The sequence below is a fragment of the Pelophylax lessonae genome (genome assembly GCF_965119305.1).
Source record: "Pelophylax lessonae genome assembly, chromosome: 3".
Taxonomy (NCBI): domain Eukaryota; kingdom Metazoa; phylum Chordata; class Amphibia; order Anura; family Ranidae; genus Pelophylax; species Pelophylax lessonae.
Window position 1 is genome coordinate 102,980,377 of NC_138770.1, and position 16,802 is coordinate 102,997,178.

The following is a 16,802-nucleotide window of genomic DNA, read 5'->3' on the forward strand; positions in this document are numbered from 1 at the left end:
GTGGTAAGTGGGGTCCCCCAAGGCTCAGTCCTGTGACCAACCCTGTTCAATTTATTCATAAACAGCATTGAGGACGGGATCAGTAGTTCTATATCAGTTTTTGCAGATGACACAAAATTGTACAAAAATACACTTTAGGGGGGGAACCTTTGGGGGAATCAAAAATGGAGAAAGATCTGGGAGTCTTGGTAGAGGATAGACTAAGCAATAGCATGCAATGTCAAGCCGCAGCTGCCAAAGCTGGCAGAATATTAGCATGCATAAAGAAAGGGATGTATTCCAGAGATAAAACTATAATCCTACCGCTTTATAAAACTCTGGTCCGACCGCATCTGGAGTATTCTGTCCAGTTCTGGTCGCCAGTCCTCAGGGGGGATGTATTGGAGCTGGAGAGAGTCCAGAGAAGGGCAACTAAACTAATTATGGGATTGGAGGACCTTAATTATGAAGGGCATTGGCAATCGCTTGATTTATTCTCCCTGGAGAAGAGACGCTTGAGAGGGGACATGATAGCAATTTATAAATAACTCAATGGTGATCTCAGCATAGAAAAAAAAGCTATTCAGTCGAAAGGATTGCATGAGAACTCGAGGGCATACAATGCGATTAGAGGAGAAGCGTTTTAACCTCAGGCAACGCATGGGGGTTCTTTACTGTTAGGGCTACAGGATTGTGGAATTCTCTGCCACAAGAGGTGGTTTCTGTGGGAAGTATGGTTGCTTTCAAAAGACTCTTGGAAGTACATCTCAATGATCAGAACATTCAGAGGTATGAGAGATGATTTCAGCCACACACACCTACACAGGTTGAACTGGATGGACTATTGTCTTTATTCAACCTGAACTACTATGTAACTATGTAAAATGTATTTATGTCTGGAGCTTTAAACCTCTCCTGCAGAACTAATTCAGTTTTTATGTCCTGTAAGCTCATATTTAGTTTAGATACGTAAGTAGAATGTACCAGCTAGATTTTTAGACAGGACTTAAGGGTTTCCTATGCATAATGCAAAGTCAGCTCTATTAGCACTTATCTAGATTATGTTCTTTTTAAAGCAAATACAATCTCTCTGAACTGTGGTTTCAAATGTCTTTCTAGGCAGAATGCATCATGGAAATTTCATCTTTGCTGATTTCTCTAGTGGTAAGCCTCGCTGCAGCAATACAACATATACAGTATCTCACAAAAGTGAGTACACCCCTCACATTTTTGTAAATATTTTATTATATCTTTTCAGGTGACAACACTGAAGAAATGACACAATATAGAGTAGTGAGTGTACAGCTTGTATAACAGTGTAAGTTTTCTGTCCCCTCAAAATAACTCTACACACAGCCTTTACTCTCAGCTTCTTTAGCAAGGAAGTGGTCGTCTTGGAGGTGTGTTTGGGGTCATTATCATGTTGGAATACTGCCCTGTGGTCCAGTCTCTGAAGGAAGGGGATCATGCTCTGATTCAGTATGTCAAAGTACATATTGGCATTCATGGTTCCCTCAATGAACTTTGGCTCCCCAGTGCTGGCAGCACTCATGCAGCCCCAGACCATGACACTCCCACCACCATGTACCATGACTGTAAGCAAGACACACTTGTCATTGTACTCCTTACCTGGTTGCCGCCACACACGTTTGACACCGTCTGAACCAAATAAGTTTATCTTGGTCTCATCAGACCACAGGACATGGTTCCAGTAATCTATGTCCCTAGTCTGTAGTATTTAGCAAACTATTTGCAGGCTTTCTTGTGCATCATCTTTAGAAGAGGCTTCCTTCTGGGATGACAGCGATGTATACCAATTTGATGCAGTGCGCGGTGTATGGTCTAAGCACTGACAGGCTGACCCTCCCCCCCACCTCTTCAACCTCTGCAGCAATGCTGACAGCACTCGTACGTCTATTTCAAAGACAACCTCTGGATGTGATGCTGAGCACTTGCACTTAACTTCTTTGGTCGACCATCCTGAGGCTTGTTCTGAGTGCAATCTGTTCTGGTAAACTGCTGTATGGTCTTGGCCACCATGCTGCAGCTCAGTTTCAGGGTCTTGGCAATCTTCTTATAGCCTAGGACATCTTTATGTAGAGCAATAATTCTTTTTTTTCAGATCCTCAGACAGTTTTTTGCCATGAGCTGCCATGTTGAACTTCCATTGACCAGTATGAGAAAGTGAGAGTGAAAACACCAAATTTAACACACCTGCTCCCCATTTACACCTGAGACCTTGTAACACTAACTAGTCACATGACATCGGGGAGGGAAAATGGCTAATTTGACACAATTTGGACATTTTCACTTTTGTTGCCAGCGGTTTAGACATTAATGGCTGTGTGTTGAGTTATTTTGAGGGGAAAGCAAATTTACACTGTTATACAAGTTGTACACTCACTACTTTACATTGTAGCAAAGTGTAATTTCTTCAGTGTTGCCACATGAAAAGATATGATAAAATATTTTCAAAAATGTGAGGGGTGTACTCACTTTTGTGAGATACTGTATGCATTACATTTTGCATCCAAGTTTTATACAGATGTTTTGCGTATTTTTATTTTGTGGAGCTTGCTGCCAACTCTAGAAAAGCACATTCCTTTGTGTACATTGTTCCTACTTCCTTTCTGTCCCTAAACACATACACACTAATTCTGTCGCTGTCTAATCTTTCCTCCTGTCTAATGTATGGTTAAAACTTGTCCAGCACACCCTGTACAGTTAAAAAAAAAATTACAGCTTCTAGGATAAAATGTTGTCCCTATTTTGGCTTTGTATTGTGTGTGTGAGGTAGCCCTAGACCTTTTTGGTGGTGGATATTTTGGCTAGTTAGATTAGATGCTTGTTCTCGCCAAGCGGTCCAGAGGTTCCACCCAGCTTCTTCTTCAGATAGGGTATGCACATACCTGTCCTTGACGAGCCACTCTTCCTGTTTCTGTTCCTCTCTCTTCAGGCTTGAAACCCACTAAGATCACAGTAGTTATAGATTTCCACCACAAGGCCCACTTTCCTAAATAAGAATGTCCACACAGAAGGCTGATTCAATGTAGAACGTCAAAAACAATAACTTGGCACAACAGATTCTCATTCGCACATCTTCATATCTTCACAAATACAGTGCAGAACACTTCAGTGCCACAACCCGAACTCCAAAAGACCAGCCATCTTCCCAATGCTTTTTATGAGTCTCCCAGCAGTACATCTTCACATGGAGTCTCTTCCTGGACCTAAACCCTGTAGGCCTACTACTCTTCCAGGCTACAAACCTGCATGCAGTAAGTCAGGGGTAGCCAATTCTCATCTTTCTTCTTCCAAGGGCCCCACTCACTCCAGATTATAAAGGGAACAGTACTCCACCCACTAACATCATTAGGGGAGTGGTCTCTTTAAAAGGGGTACTACCACCTGCCTACAGGTAGATCTGTGATGGTTTGACTTGCGGATGGCCTTTAGATCAAGTGCGTGAAGATTGCAGATGTAGGTGAGGTTCACTTTGCATTAATAGAAAACCCTGGACACTCCAGCCAGTTGAAGAACAATGATCATGTTACTGCTATATGAAAACATAGCTCATGCATTTAGGGATTGTTGGCTTCCTCTTTGTCAGGGGTTTTGTAGTGTTAAATATTTTGGTCAGGATGACTATGGTCTGTGTCCAAATATGATATTGGTGTTCCAGAGGTTTTTTTGCACTTGAAGTGGGAACACATGTTCGTCTAATTGCTATGGTGACCTCCACACGTGTGTAGCCAAGCACCAAATATCTTGGTTCCAGTGATTTAGGCTAGTGCATACCAAATCCCAGCTTGGATATTTTAATTTGCTTATCACTTTTAATAAATAAAAGTTTTTCCAGGAACATTTGTAACAATCCACAGTCCAGCAATACAAGCATGTAGTCTTTTATTCTTACCAGGCTTATATGTCCATTTCTGGAACTGCATACCAAACAGTAGGCTTACAATGTACATTATATGAGGGGTATAGCATTCACTCCAGACTGATGACCCACTAGATTAGTAGGGTGTACTTAACACAAAAGATAAGGAAGGCTATAGTGGACAGAGGTAGAAGTGGGGGGTCATAGATTCAAACTTTATGTGACTTTGAATTGTATTATAGGTAAAAGAAATACATTTGGTTTAAAAAATGCTAATGTCATTCTGTCTAGGTGTACACTGTGATTGACTGATCCCCTCTGAAGATTTAACTGAAAAGATGAAGAGGTGCCAGGAAAGAGCCATTAGTCCTGGTAAACACGTGGCTGAAAATACCAATCTATATAGGAAATAACACATGTGCCTTACCTTTTTGAACTAAGATTAGAATCTCTCAGGAAAATATACCTATTCTCTTTAAACTCAATGTTACCTTCAGTAAAATTGAGCTGGCCACCCAGTCAGTAAAAAGTGGACATGTTGCCAATGTTGTTAATAGGAAGAAAGCCATAAGGCCTGTAATATTTTACGAAACAGGGGAGAAACCTTATGCCTAATGTATACTACAGCTCCTGAAGGGGCTTTTGGCATTTTTTCGCCAAAGCTCCTAAACTCAACTCCATAAAAGCCTATGTTTCAATGTACACATAGGCTTTTACCAGAGTTTAGGAGCTGCTGTGGTTAGGGGAACTTCATCCTCCCTCTCCTGAATGCAGAAGACTCGTGTTCAGGATAGAAAGGTTTTGTCCATCAGCCGTGGTAAAACACAAAATGTGGAGCTTGGTTTTCCTGCTGCCGGCGGCCAAAATAGGCAGTGTATACATGAAGTCTAAGGTAAAAGAGACATAGTTGTTACAAATCATCCAAATAGACCAGCATTGGCAAATCATTAATTCTTTCACTGCCAGAGCCATTTTTTTGCACACATTTAAAATGTTTGTTTTAGGCCTGATGATTATGTAAAACCCACAAACATTATATATTTTCCGAAAACAGACACCCTTGAGAATAATATCATGGTAAGTACAATTTTTTATGTCACACAATATTAACGCAACTGTTTATAACACATTACATTTTAGTGAAAATTACACTAAAGGTAATTCTAGGGCAATAAATTACCCAATTTTGGGGTAAAAAATAAAAGATAAGTATGCAGTGAGTAAATAGATACCCAAAATGTCAAACTTTCAAATAGTGTGCACTGAAAGGCAAAAAGTTTCAGTACCCTATATCTTCCATAGGCTATGCTAAATGCCCCTACAGATCATCAGTTTAGCGTTAATCGTGAATAATGGGCCTAGAACTATTGCTCTCACTAGCAGCGATGTGTAACGTGTATCGCAAGTGACATTTTCTTGCATAGGCACCCTGTATGCGTGCATTTACTTTATTCTTGTATTATTTTACATATGTTCAATTGAGCCTATTGTCAGTAATTCTTAGGTATATGGTAAAAAATATAACACTATGCATAATAAACAATGCCTAGAATTCATAATTCCATATAAAAATGAATACATGTATAAATTAACATGTATTTTTTTTGTACATTTGCTGCTTCTGAGATCAAAACTGCAAGATTTATTTTATTGCAAAAAATGTATGCGGTATTTACAGTATCTCTGCATATGAGGTGGGCGCACTATGTATCGATAAGTAATTGGGTGGTCCATAGGTGCACAGCTGAGTTGTTACACATGATGCCAATGATGCAAACAGAGCATCATGTTTGAACAAGATCATTATAGCACCTACGTTGTGTACGCCAGAATTACTTCTTTATCTATTGGCTTTGTATGATTATGTATATTTGATGTCTGAGTACACTAAATTTAAATGATATTAAATAAAGCTTAAAACTGGCTGTAGATGGATCAAAATGTAGCCAGTTTAGCAGGAACCAGACAAATTTTCATCCATCTATGAGCAGGCTGGTTGTACTAAAATTGATCTTCAGTACAACCAGTCTGTCAGATTGTTTTTTGCATTTGATCACTGCCGGTGGCTATAGCCATTGGCAGTGATCATTGTATTCTCATAGTGGGGAAACCTCCCACTGTATGAATAAAAAAAGCTTAGAGTGTTGATGGGGGAATCAAGCAATTTTATTTCCTTCAACCGTGGTTGAAGGAAAGAAAATTGCTTAAATCAAAACTCTGGGCAAATATATATTAATTTTTTCCATGTAGTCGGACTGTGCCTCCACTGCATAAGTCAACTGCTCATTTTTGTCTAGGGGTTCAGAAAGATGAGGTATACTCACCTAATCCTCCAATCCTTCTAGCGCAAAACTGGTTCTTTCAACTCCTGACCCCCCGCCCCCACCCCCAGCCGAGGTCCAGCAGTCTTGTTAGGTGGACTGTTCCTGAAGTCATCACACCTATTTACCGACTTTGGACATGAAAACGTCAGGAACAGTCCACCTCTGGATATGGGGAAGCGCTGTTTTCCAAAGGATTGAAGGATTGGGTGTGTATAGGCTCTATGTTCACCTAAAGACATAAATGAGCAGTTAACCCATGCAGTGTGGGCAGAGCCCCGCTGCATGGGAAAAATAATTGGCCAGAGTTGCGCTTTATGGTATGGCAAGCCTAGAGTTACAAAGGACAAACAAATCGGAAGAAAGAGATATTCATGACTGATTTCCGGGCATATGTTCAATTCTCAGTCCTTTAGATGTAATTTTTGTATATTTCCCTAGAGGACATCAGGAGATTCTGCTGTCAGCTGTCTACATATCCTGATTCATCACTGAGGATGATATACGAGTATTACAGAGATGATCTGATCTACATTCTGGAGAACTTGAACCCTCATTCTGTCCTTAGTGAACTAAAATCTCAGAATGTCCTAAATGTAGAGGTAAGATTACAATATTTCCAAAATTATCCGCACCGCATGTCAGCAAAAGGTAACAATGTGAATAGAGGTAATCACACGTACCTAATGTTCCCAATTCTCAAACTGCTGTTTGAAGATGACTGCTGTCAAAGTGATTTCTGGGACATAAAATTTGGTTAAAAGTCTTTGGAAGCATTGGGCTTGGTTCATACCTAGGGTCTCCTAAATGCACGTTTTTTATGGATTTTATAAGCAGCATGAATAGGGCAGCCCATGCATTTCAATAACGCACAAAAAATGCGCTTCTGCTTGTCACGTTTAGGATCCATTAACAATGAATGACACTGCAAGTGCAACATTGTTTTTTTGCTCATTCCGTGAGTGACGGAAAAACATGCACTTTTGCACGCATTCAAAGAATGCTTAGGTGAGAATGGAGCATTTGTGTTGGATTCAAAATGTCTATGGGAAAACCTCTGTCCAGTTAAGCTTTTGGGAAACCACCATCTGGTCCCAGACATTGACTCAGCCAGCTGCCTTTTGCAGGGGAGAAGCTAGTCTTCATCAAGCATTAATACAGGTTACTTAGTGCATTCTGTCATGATTTTACTAACATTAACTGCTCAAGCCCAGAAAAAGAGGGAAGATTTTCCCCCTGAAACGTGTTGGCTGCATTTGGTTATATTACCCAATAAATGTTTCTAAAAGTACATCAAGTGTGATAAATGTACCAGGTGCTCCTCTGTTCAAATCCAAACTATTTTTCAAGACTCTACAAGACTCTACAAGACTCTGGTCCGGCCGCATCTCAGGTATGCCGTCCAGTTCTGGGCACTGGTCCTCAGGAAGGATGTGCTGGAACTGGAGAGAGTCCAGAGAAGGGCAACAAAGCTAATAAAGAGAATGGAGGACTTCAGCTATGAGGAAAGACTACAAGCATTGAACTTATTCTCTCTGGAGAGGAGATGCTTGAGAGGGAATATGATATCAATGTACAAATACCATACTGGCGACCCTAGCATAGGGAATATACCTTTCAGCGAAAGGGAATATAAAAGGACTCGCGGCCGTTCACTAAAATTAGAAGAGAAGCCATTTAACCTTAAACTGCGTAAAGGGTTCTATACCCTCAGAGCGGTAAGGATGTGGAATTCTCTTCCACAAGCAGTGGTATCAGCAGGAAGCATTGATAGTTTCAAAAAACTATTCGATGGGCACCTTAACGACCACAACATACAGGGGTATACAATGTACTATTGACATAAACACTTATACACATACTCATCATAGGTTGAACTGGTGTCTTATTTCAAACTCACTAACTATGTAACTAATTCCAAATTAAAAATTAATTTTTTATAGTATTGTGATTTAAGCACCATTAACATTTGTAGATGTTCTCTAAAAAATAGCAAATCTTCATTTTTTGTGAAGTGTGTTCAATCTTAAACTTATTGAAGGATTTTCAATCATAAATGAGCAAGCAAAAAAATGTTATTTATGATAATAATTATTATCATTATTTTCATTATTTAAGAATTAAAATGAATGCATTTGTTTTTGCAGAAATACATGCCAATTATACAAGATGCCAGTACCTTTTCCAGCATCTTGTTACAAGATACTCTGGTACTGGGAAGAGAAGCTGTGATCGGACTCTGGAAATGTCTCTGTACACTGTTAAAAGATCATCCCCATCCTAATTTATTGGCAATTCTGGATGAAATTCACCAAAAAGGTAACAGGGGGCCCTCTGGGTTACTGTTAGCAACTGCATGCACAAACTTAACACTGTACTTTCCGGCTCAGTCAATGATCGGTCTAGAGGTTGTGGTTGTTTTTGTTGTTTTATTTTAAATAGGGATGGGAGAAGGGATAGATTGGGATACTCCAGAATTTGGCTATTCACAGTTGACGAGGACTGCAAAGCTGCAGATTCACCTTGCCACTAGATGAATTTAAGGTAAAGTCTCTGTTATGAAACTTGATTGAGCAACTATCTTCAGGTATCTATCTTTCATTCCACCAGCTGACACCCGTCCTCTGACTACTCTACTCCGGGGTGGCCCCCTCACAGGTCAGGCCCTCAGAAATGATCCACTGTACTCACGATACTGTTTTTCTAGGTTCTCCAGTGTCTCAACCCCTCTACTCAGCTCTCCTGGACCTCTGGGTCCAGCTCCTTCCTTCTGGTTCACCAGGCCGACTGCCTGTGACCACATGCCACCAATGCAGAGGAGGAGACAGCCATCACCCCCCTCTGGGACTCTGCTCACCAGCCAAAGACCCCAAGCACATGTGCTCCTGGCTTTTATATCACACCCCAGAAAGCACTGAGACAACCAGTCCGTGCCAATCACTGAGGCTGTATCAAAGCCTGTGTACCCATTGGCCTGGTTTCCTCCACTGTTTATTATGCCTCCCTATTGGACCAGGGAGGACACTCCCTAGACCAGCTGAATCACACACACTGAGCACCATGAGCAGACCTAACTCACAGATTCTGCGCTCTGTTAAGCAGGAAGCAATACAGAATTTGCCTGCTGCTCCCCTGATAGGTAGACAGAGCCAAAACTATACTCACTCACTAGCACCTACCTAGGAGGGTGCTACACTATAATCATCATTAGCACAAATAACATTAGACTCAATACATTAGACCATAACAGTTGCTACTGAAAGCTGATGGTGATGCATGGCTGCCTCTGGCTCAGAACAAGATTAGTATACAGAACAAGCCTTAGGCTGGGTTCACACTTATGCGTATTGGATGCAGGTTTCTCAGCATCCAATTCGCATGACAGGAGACTGTGACCGGCCGGTTCACACATCTCCGGTGCAGCCGCGGAGTGCACTTCAGAAGGGTCTTGTGCGTCTTTGGCTCAGTTTCAGGTCCCAATTCAAGCAAAAATTCAGATCTGATTCGCCCCTGAATCGGTGAACAGGAATGCACCAGGCCCCTGCTGCAAGCCACTCCACAAACAGTGTGAACCCAGCCTCACAGAGCTACTTCCCCACTCCTTCCTTCTTTGCAACAGGGGCTTAAATTATTGGCATTGCTTGGGTCTAGCAGTTACCTGTAGCGATTCCACAGGAGAGCAGGTCACATGCTCCTCTGTCTTCTGTAGTGTTGTCATCAGCTGAGGAGGAGATAATTTTTTTGAGACGAAAGACAAGTATCACTCCTAGCTATTTCCTACTACCCCAGCTGACATATCATTCCATGGTCACTTTCCATCCTCAACATCCCCTGAATCTCCGGCAGCCATGGTATGTCTTTTAGTATATATAAACCTTAGTAAATACCTTATCTGTGAATGAATTGAATTACCAGTCATAGCCTGGGAATTTCAAGGACTCTATAGAGAGCTTGTATGCAGGTGCACTTTAGCCGCCCTGCATAAGAGGGTGGTGCTGGTCGTCGGCTGCCATGCAGAGAGCGCAGAGGAAAAGGGGGAACCAGGTTCCTCTGAGTGCTCCATATGTCTCATCAGGGAAGCAGCTGTCCGATTGGATGCTGCTACCCTAGTTGACCTGGCGACCATCTTTGATTTTTGCAGTGCTTATAATAAGCACTGTCCTTTTCCAGTTGGTGAGCATTTAGGGTAGTGGGTAGTACAGGGACAGATCTCCTGATGGCTAAGGACAGTGGGATTAGCAGTCAGGGTCAGGTTCCCGTGAAGGAGGGACAAAGCAGGCACTGCCACTGTGTACCATCAGTAGCCTTCCTATTTTGGGGCCCGGTTTCCAGTCTGCTTTCCAGCTGCTTCCCCTGTTGTACGCTGTCAAATGTGTCTCAAGTGTATGTCATACTTCCTGTCTGATTCTTTGTAATTGTTCAGGTCCGGTGTGGCCGTGTCTGCAGAATTTGCTGTTCTCTCTTAACCTTCCTAGCGGTATTCCCGAGTGTGACTCGGGGTAAGATTTTAGTGCCAAAAGCGGTAACCCCGAGTCACACTCGGGGTAGCGCTAAGAAGATCGCTGGATGCTGGAGGAGGTTTTACTTACCTTTTCTCCGGGATCCAGCGAAGACTGCGAGCGGTGTGCGGCGGCGGAGCTCTCTCCCGATCGTCTGCGAGCCCCGGCTTCCGTCTCCGGCGACGTGACGTCCGCCGGGGGGTGGAACCGGCGGCAAATTCGAATGTAAAATGCACCAAACACACTGATATCGTTCAAAATAAAATAAAATCACATTACATTACCCCCCAGTGCCCTTTCCTGCAGTTTTACTGTACTTTTTATGTAAATATATGTATATATATATATATATATATATATATACATATATATACAGTATATATATGTATACGTATATATATACACATATATATATATATATATATATATATATATATATACACACACACACACATATTATATATATATATATATATATATATATATATATATATATATATATATATATATATATATATATACATATATATATATATATATATGTATATATATATATATATATATATACGTGTATATATATATATATATATATATATATATATACACGTAATTCTTGTGAATGAGCAGCCCAAACCAACTGTATACATTATATATATATATATATATATATATATATATATATATATACGTATATATATATATATATATATATATATATATATATATAATATGTATACATAATATATGTATACATATATATATATATATAATATGTATAATAAATGTATACAGTTGGTTTGGGCTGCTCATTCACAAGAATTACATGCTTTCAGCACCTAAAATAATGGTACCGCTTTCAGCACCTAAAATCCAAAAGAATCATACCGCCAGGGAGGTTAACATCATCACTACATCAATTTACTTTGCTGCATTAATCAGTCTCCAGGTGAGCTCTATTTCCCTTCGGGCAGCAAGCCTGGGTCAGACCAACGCTTAGTGTAAGTTAGTAGGATATGCCCCACCCAGAAACTGGCACGGATGGTAGTACTATGGCCACTAAGGCACCATTGGGGGGCAGCCTTAGCTCTGGTACCCACATTCAGCGGGTCAAATTAAACAAAAAAAAGATTATGGTTGCACCAAGGCCATAGTCCACCCTATCCATATAGGGGATATACCCCCTATTCAGTAGAGTTTTCGGCATATCCCTCCTACATTCTGCCAGGAGGTCAAGGACTTGATCTACAACATGCTACAGAGTGGAGTGATCAAGGAGAGCCATAGTCTGTGGGCTGCTCCCATTGTCCTGGTATGCAAAAAGGACAGTAGTCTGTGCTTCTGTGTGAACTTCAGTAAGCTCATAGCTTGTACCCACCAAGACTCCTACTCGTTGCCTAGGGTAGAGGAGTCGCTCATTACACTAGGCAAGGCCCTTTACTTTACCACCTTGGACTTAGCTAGTGGGTACTGGCAGGTCCCAGTGAGGGAACAGGACTGGGTGTTAGTGAAAACCTGAAATTCAAAAGAGGAAGCAAGCTGGAGCCCTTGTGGGAGGTAACCCTGTATTGGGTGGAGAAACTGCTGTTTCTACCGTCCCTGGTTTCTGATGTGGCTTCAAAGGCAACAGGAAAGGCCTCCATCAAAATCTCCTAAGGCCCTTTGTACTGGGCACAGATTGTTCCAGCAGTCCTGCCACAGACTGGGAGGATACATATGTCATGGATATTCCTTCCGTCCAGGAGGTTCCCTTGGAATGGTACCTGCCTCCTATAGAAGCTTGAAGATGACAATAGGGTTAACCAAGGCCAGTGGCCTGCCAAGTATTCTTACAAAGTTGTCTAACTGTATATCGTGTTCCTACTGTTTTTATTAGTGCCTTGTTTTGCCATGCTGTTTCCATTATTATTGTGACGGTACTCACCGTCACTGGGGGTGAAAAACAGATACTTTATGGTTTGGATAACTTCAAATGGGAGAGTAATATTTATCAACAATATCTCCCAAGAAATATGAAGATTTAATCCCAGTTTACACTGTGAGACCTATAGCCTGTTGCCATGAAGTCCTAATTAATCAAAGCAATGCTTAGATGTGTATTGAGATAATGTGTATTGTATTTCAGGAGCTCAAGGACGGCCGTCTGCTACTTAATTGGCTCAGGTTGATTGAATAATTGTCGTCTATTGGTTGCTGAGTGGAAATAGTATACTGTTTGTGTTGGTTGTTCTTTAGATATGTTAATTCCATTTCTGTATAAAATTTAATCTGCATATGATAATGTAATCAGGCAACCTCTGACCTGTGTATGGTAATCTGATTAGGATGGGGAGGTCCAGGCTGTATATAAATTCTGTGTGACTGTTCAATAAACTGAGATTCCAGCACAAGCTAAGCTGTTGGCTAGCTTTGTATGTAGGGCGGCTGGGAAAATCTGGTATATATGTTCACGACTGGGAGGAAGCCGCATACTGACGGAAGACCACAATTACAGTGTGGGTCGAAGTTCTGTTACATTGGTGGCTAGCAGTGGGATGCTTCCTGCAGTCTGGGACATCCAAACCTCCACCAGGATCCAAGGTCCGGATAGCAGAAGAGGAGAGGTACAGATCTTAGCCACCATGGAAGAGGAATTTGGAAGGTGGTTGCGAGAGATGCCGTTACAGCACAGGGGACCAGTGTCAGAGAAGGTCCTGCTAGGATGGTATGATATAATCTGCTGGGAACTCTGGAAGGAAACGCTAGCCCGTGAGCAGCGACACCAGGGAAAAATCCTCCCCTCCTTCCAGGAAAGGTACTGGTCACAGTACGAAAATCGAATTGTGTTTTTGGGGAGACAACGCACAAGGAATGGATAGCTGAGCTAAGCAGGCTGGTCCAGGTGGAGATGCGGTTGGATGAGAGCTACAGAGCCCTCTGCTGGTATGTAACCCAAGTGTGCCCATGGACAGCAGAGGACAGTCCAACAGAAGGCTTTTGCTATGGCAGCCCGGGGCTGTTACTAGAGAGGCTGTCCAAAGACCCCAACTTTGGGAGTGATTTGGGGTGGCGGTTAGAGGAAATTGAGGATTACAGAGAAGAGATCCGGGCACTGTAAGATTTGGAGTTTTTGACAGTTCAGGAATGGGAGCTGGAGATCGCCTACAGATGGCTGCTAGACTCTGCTCAGTGCCGGGCCTGGGCTCCCCTTGCCTGGGAATATCCAGAAGTACCAGCTGACAGTCCAGAAATTATAACTGAATAATCGACAATGTGGCACATTAATAGTGTGCTTTGCTCACCTGCACCCACGGTCTTGGATGCAGAGGTCTTATGGCGGATGCAGCAAGTGCTGACTCACCTTGACGAACCTGTTTCTGCACAGGACGAGCTTGGATGGAGGAATGCGTCTGTCCAGCCACTGCATAAAGGTATTGGAGAAGAGGAAGCCATCTTCATTCCCCAATCACGGATCATAGATTTAATTGACTTTCCATCAGAGGATGATATGGATGATAAATCACCCGCCAAAGTGTTGGCACTAGGCCCAAGTGCCACCAGCCCATGCTCTGAACTCTGAGCAATTCCAGAGGCTGGGGATTTAATAGCTGAGGAGGAACATCCCAGTATGCCTACAGCAGAAGAGCGGGCATCCAGGCATTGCACGGCTGACCTCTGCCTGCAACAATTGGTGACCCAGGAAGATGTGTGCAAGGCCACTGACTTTACAGTTTGCTTTCCTGTAGAACAGCTGGCATCAGGGCCTAACATCACTGGGCTCTGCCCAACACCAACAGCAGATTCAGCCTTCCTGAGAGAAGAGGCAGCTGACCTTTCTCCTACACCACTGACAGGGACATGGGATTTCCTGCCAGCAACATCTGTTGAGTTTCAAGAAACTTCTCCAGCTGAACCGCTGACAACTGGACAGAGGGTCCGCGACCTCTGCCCCACACCTGTGGCAGCTCTGGGGGCCCAGGGTGAAAAGGGAGAGGAGGTTGTTGTCCTCCCTCCTCAACAGTTAGTCAGAGCAGACTCCCTCCCCAGCCAGCATCTGTCCATCTGGGAGACAGTACCAGAGAAAGGTTGTCCCAACCATCAGATGAGGGTAAGGAAGATGGAGCAGCTGCCTCCCCTTCCCAGCAGCAGATGGTGCCCCAGAATGATGACACCAACCCAGCAGAAGAACTGGCAACAGGGCAGAGTGTGGCTGGCCTCTGCCCTCAACGTACAAAAGATGGAGTTCCAGTGGTAGTGGATGGGACTAAAGTCTTCACTTGTATACCCCAGGGATGCTGGACAGTCTGCCCAGATCCCCAACAGACTGACGAAGTGAGCCCCACCACCCTATCTTCTCTCCAGTGGCTGAAAGGACTCCCAGGAGAAGGGTCAGTTGACGCTTATCCCCAGCGCCGGGTATGTTCTATGAGAGAGAGGCAGAGGTTGGCTGGGTGAGTAATGCTGTTTTACGGACAATTTTTTGGGGTACTGGGTGGGTACAGACATTGGGAGGGCCCGTGGAACACAGCCTGCCTTAGAGAGGTTGGAAAATCCCTCTCTCATCCCCCTGGGCCCTCTTACGTCTAAGTTACCCTGTGTCTATTAGGGACACAGGGTGACCAAGAAGCCCAGTCTAGCTTGCCCAAACCAGACTTCCACAGACTGATCGGCTATGAGAGCTCCATGCGCCCTACCGGGACAGACTTACAAACTATGTGGAACTTTGTCAAGGAAGCTGCCATGATGGATTGACTCTTTGGGACTTGTTACCCGACTAACTCAGGCACAGACCGAGTGGAGGTCTGGTACCTGGTTAGTCTACCTTTGGGGGAAGATATGTGATGGTATAAAGTATCTGTCTTTCACTCACCATCACTGGGAGTGAAAGACAGATACTTTATGGTTTGGATAACTTCAAATGGGAGAGTAATATTTATGAACAATACAGTATGTCTCAAGAAATATGAAGATTTAATCCCACTTTACACTGTGAGACACTTTAGCCTGTTGCCATGAAGTCTGTGACTCCTAAATAATCAAAGCAATGCTTAGATGTGTATGGTGTATGTGTATTGATGTTGGCAGGTGCAGTTTAGCATGCAGAGAGGGTGGAGGATAAGGGGGGGAACTAGGTTCCTCCAAGGCCTCAGTAGGTCTCATCATTGAAGCAGCTGTCAAATTGGATGCTGCTGCCCTGCTTGACCTGGTGACCATTTTTTGAGGTGGGCAGTGCTTTTAAAAAGCACTGTCCCATTCTGGTTGATATGCATTCATTGTATTGGGTAGGGCAAGGACAGATCTCCCACAGGCTAGGGAAAGTCAGAGTAGATTATGGTCAGTGTACCATCAGTAGCCTTCCATTCAACTTCTCACGTACCTGACTGATGAGCCCGATAGTGCAGAGGAAGGCCTCCCTTACGTATCTGACTCTCGGCCCCTGATAGAGCAGACAGGTGGCACGGGAGAGCAGAATGGTATGAGGGCCTGGCGGGTCAGCTGTTGGACGGGCAGCTCCAAGGTCCCAGATACTGTAGAGGAGACAACCAGCTGGAAAGAGGATCTGAACAGCAAACAGGCTGAAGGCTGGAACACCCAAGTCCACACTCACGCAAACCCAGAAGTTGGATCTCGTAGATGGTACATAGTTCAGAGGGTTGTGGATTCAAGCAGAGGTAAAGAGGCTGGTAGAGCTCAGACGGGAGATGCTGGAACAGGGCCCACGGGCAAACGGGTAAGTTCACAGGTCGGGTCAACAACTGGCGGGCGATGTGGTATCCAAAGAAGCAGGCAGGTTCAAGGTCAGAGGTGAGCCGAGGTCAGGTGCAGGCAGAAAGCAAGGGAAGTCCAAAAGTCAAGCCGGGTTGTACAGGAGATCAATCACATAAGCAGGTAAACGGGAGCAGGAGTCACAGGAAGCTGCAGATCAGACAGCAAAGACACAGTGTAGCTGAGGTGTTTAAATATGGCAGCTTGTTGCCAATCACTGAAATTAATCTGCACTAAGTTAACCCTTAGGTGGCAGGCCCATGACACTTCCTGTTTTGGGGCCCGTTAGCCGGTCTGCCTTCCAGCAGCTTCCCCTGCTGGTTGCTGGCAGGTGTCTCTAGTGTGCATCATACTCCCTGTCTGGTTCATTAAAAGTGT

At 43.4% G+C, this 16,802-nt stretch overlaps 1 protein-coding gene across 1 annotated transcript in view; it reads left to right on the forward strand.

The window, feature by feature from the left end:
• Window positions 1–4,200: 4,200 nt before the first annotated feature.
• Window positions 4,201–16,802, forward strand: part of LOC309551807 (NACHT, LRR and PYD domains-containing protein 3-like) — a gene marked incomplete at its 5' end in the record, with an annotated part of 111,959 nt that continues 99,357 nt past the window's right edge. Inside the window, 3 exons of the mRNA XM_082252503.1 lie at window positions 4,201–4,234; window positions 6,625–6,785; window positions 8,331–8,502. Of these exons, the coding sequence (XP_082108629.1) occupies window positions 4,201–4,234; window positions 6,625–6,785; window positions 8,331–8,502 (367 nt within the window). The remainder of the gene's footprint in view (window positions 4,235–6,624; window positions 6,786–8,330; window positions 8,503–16,802) is intronic.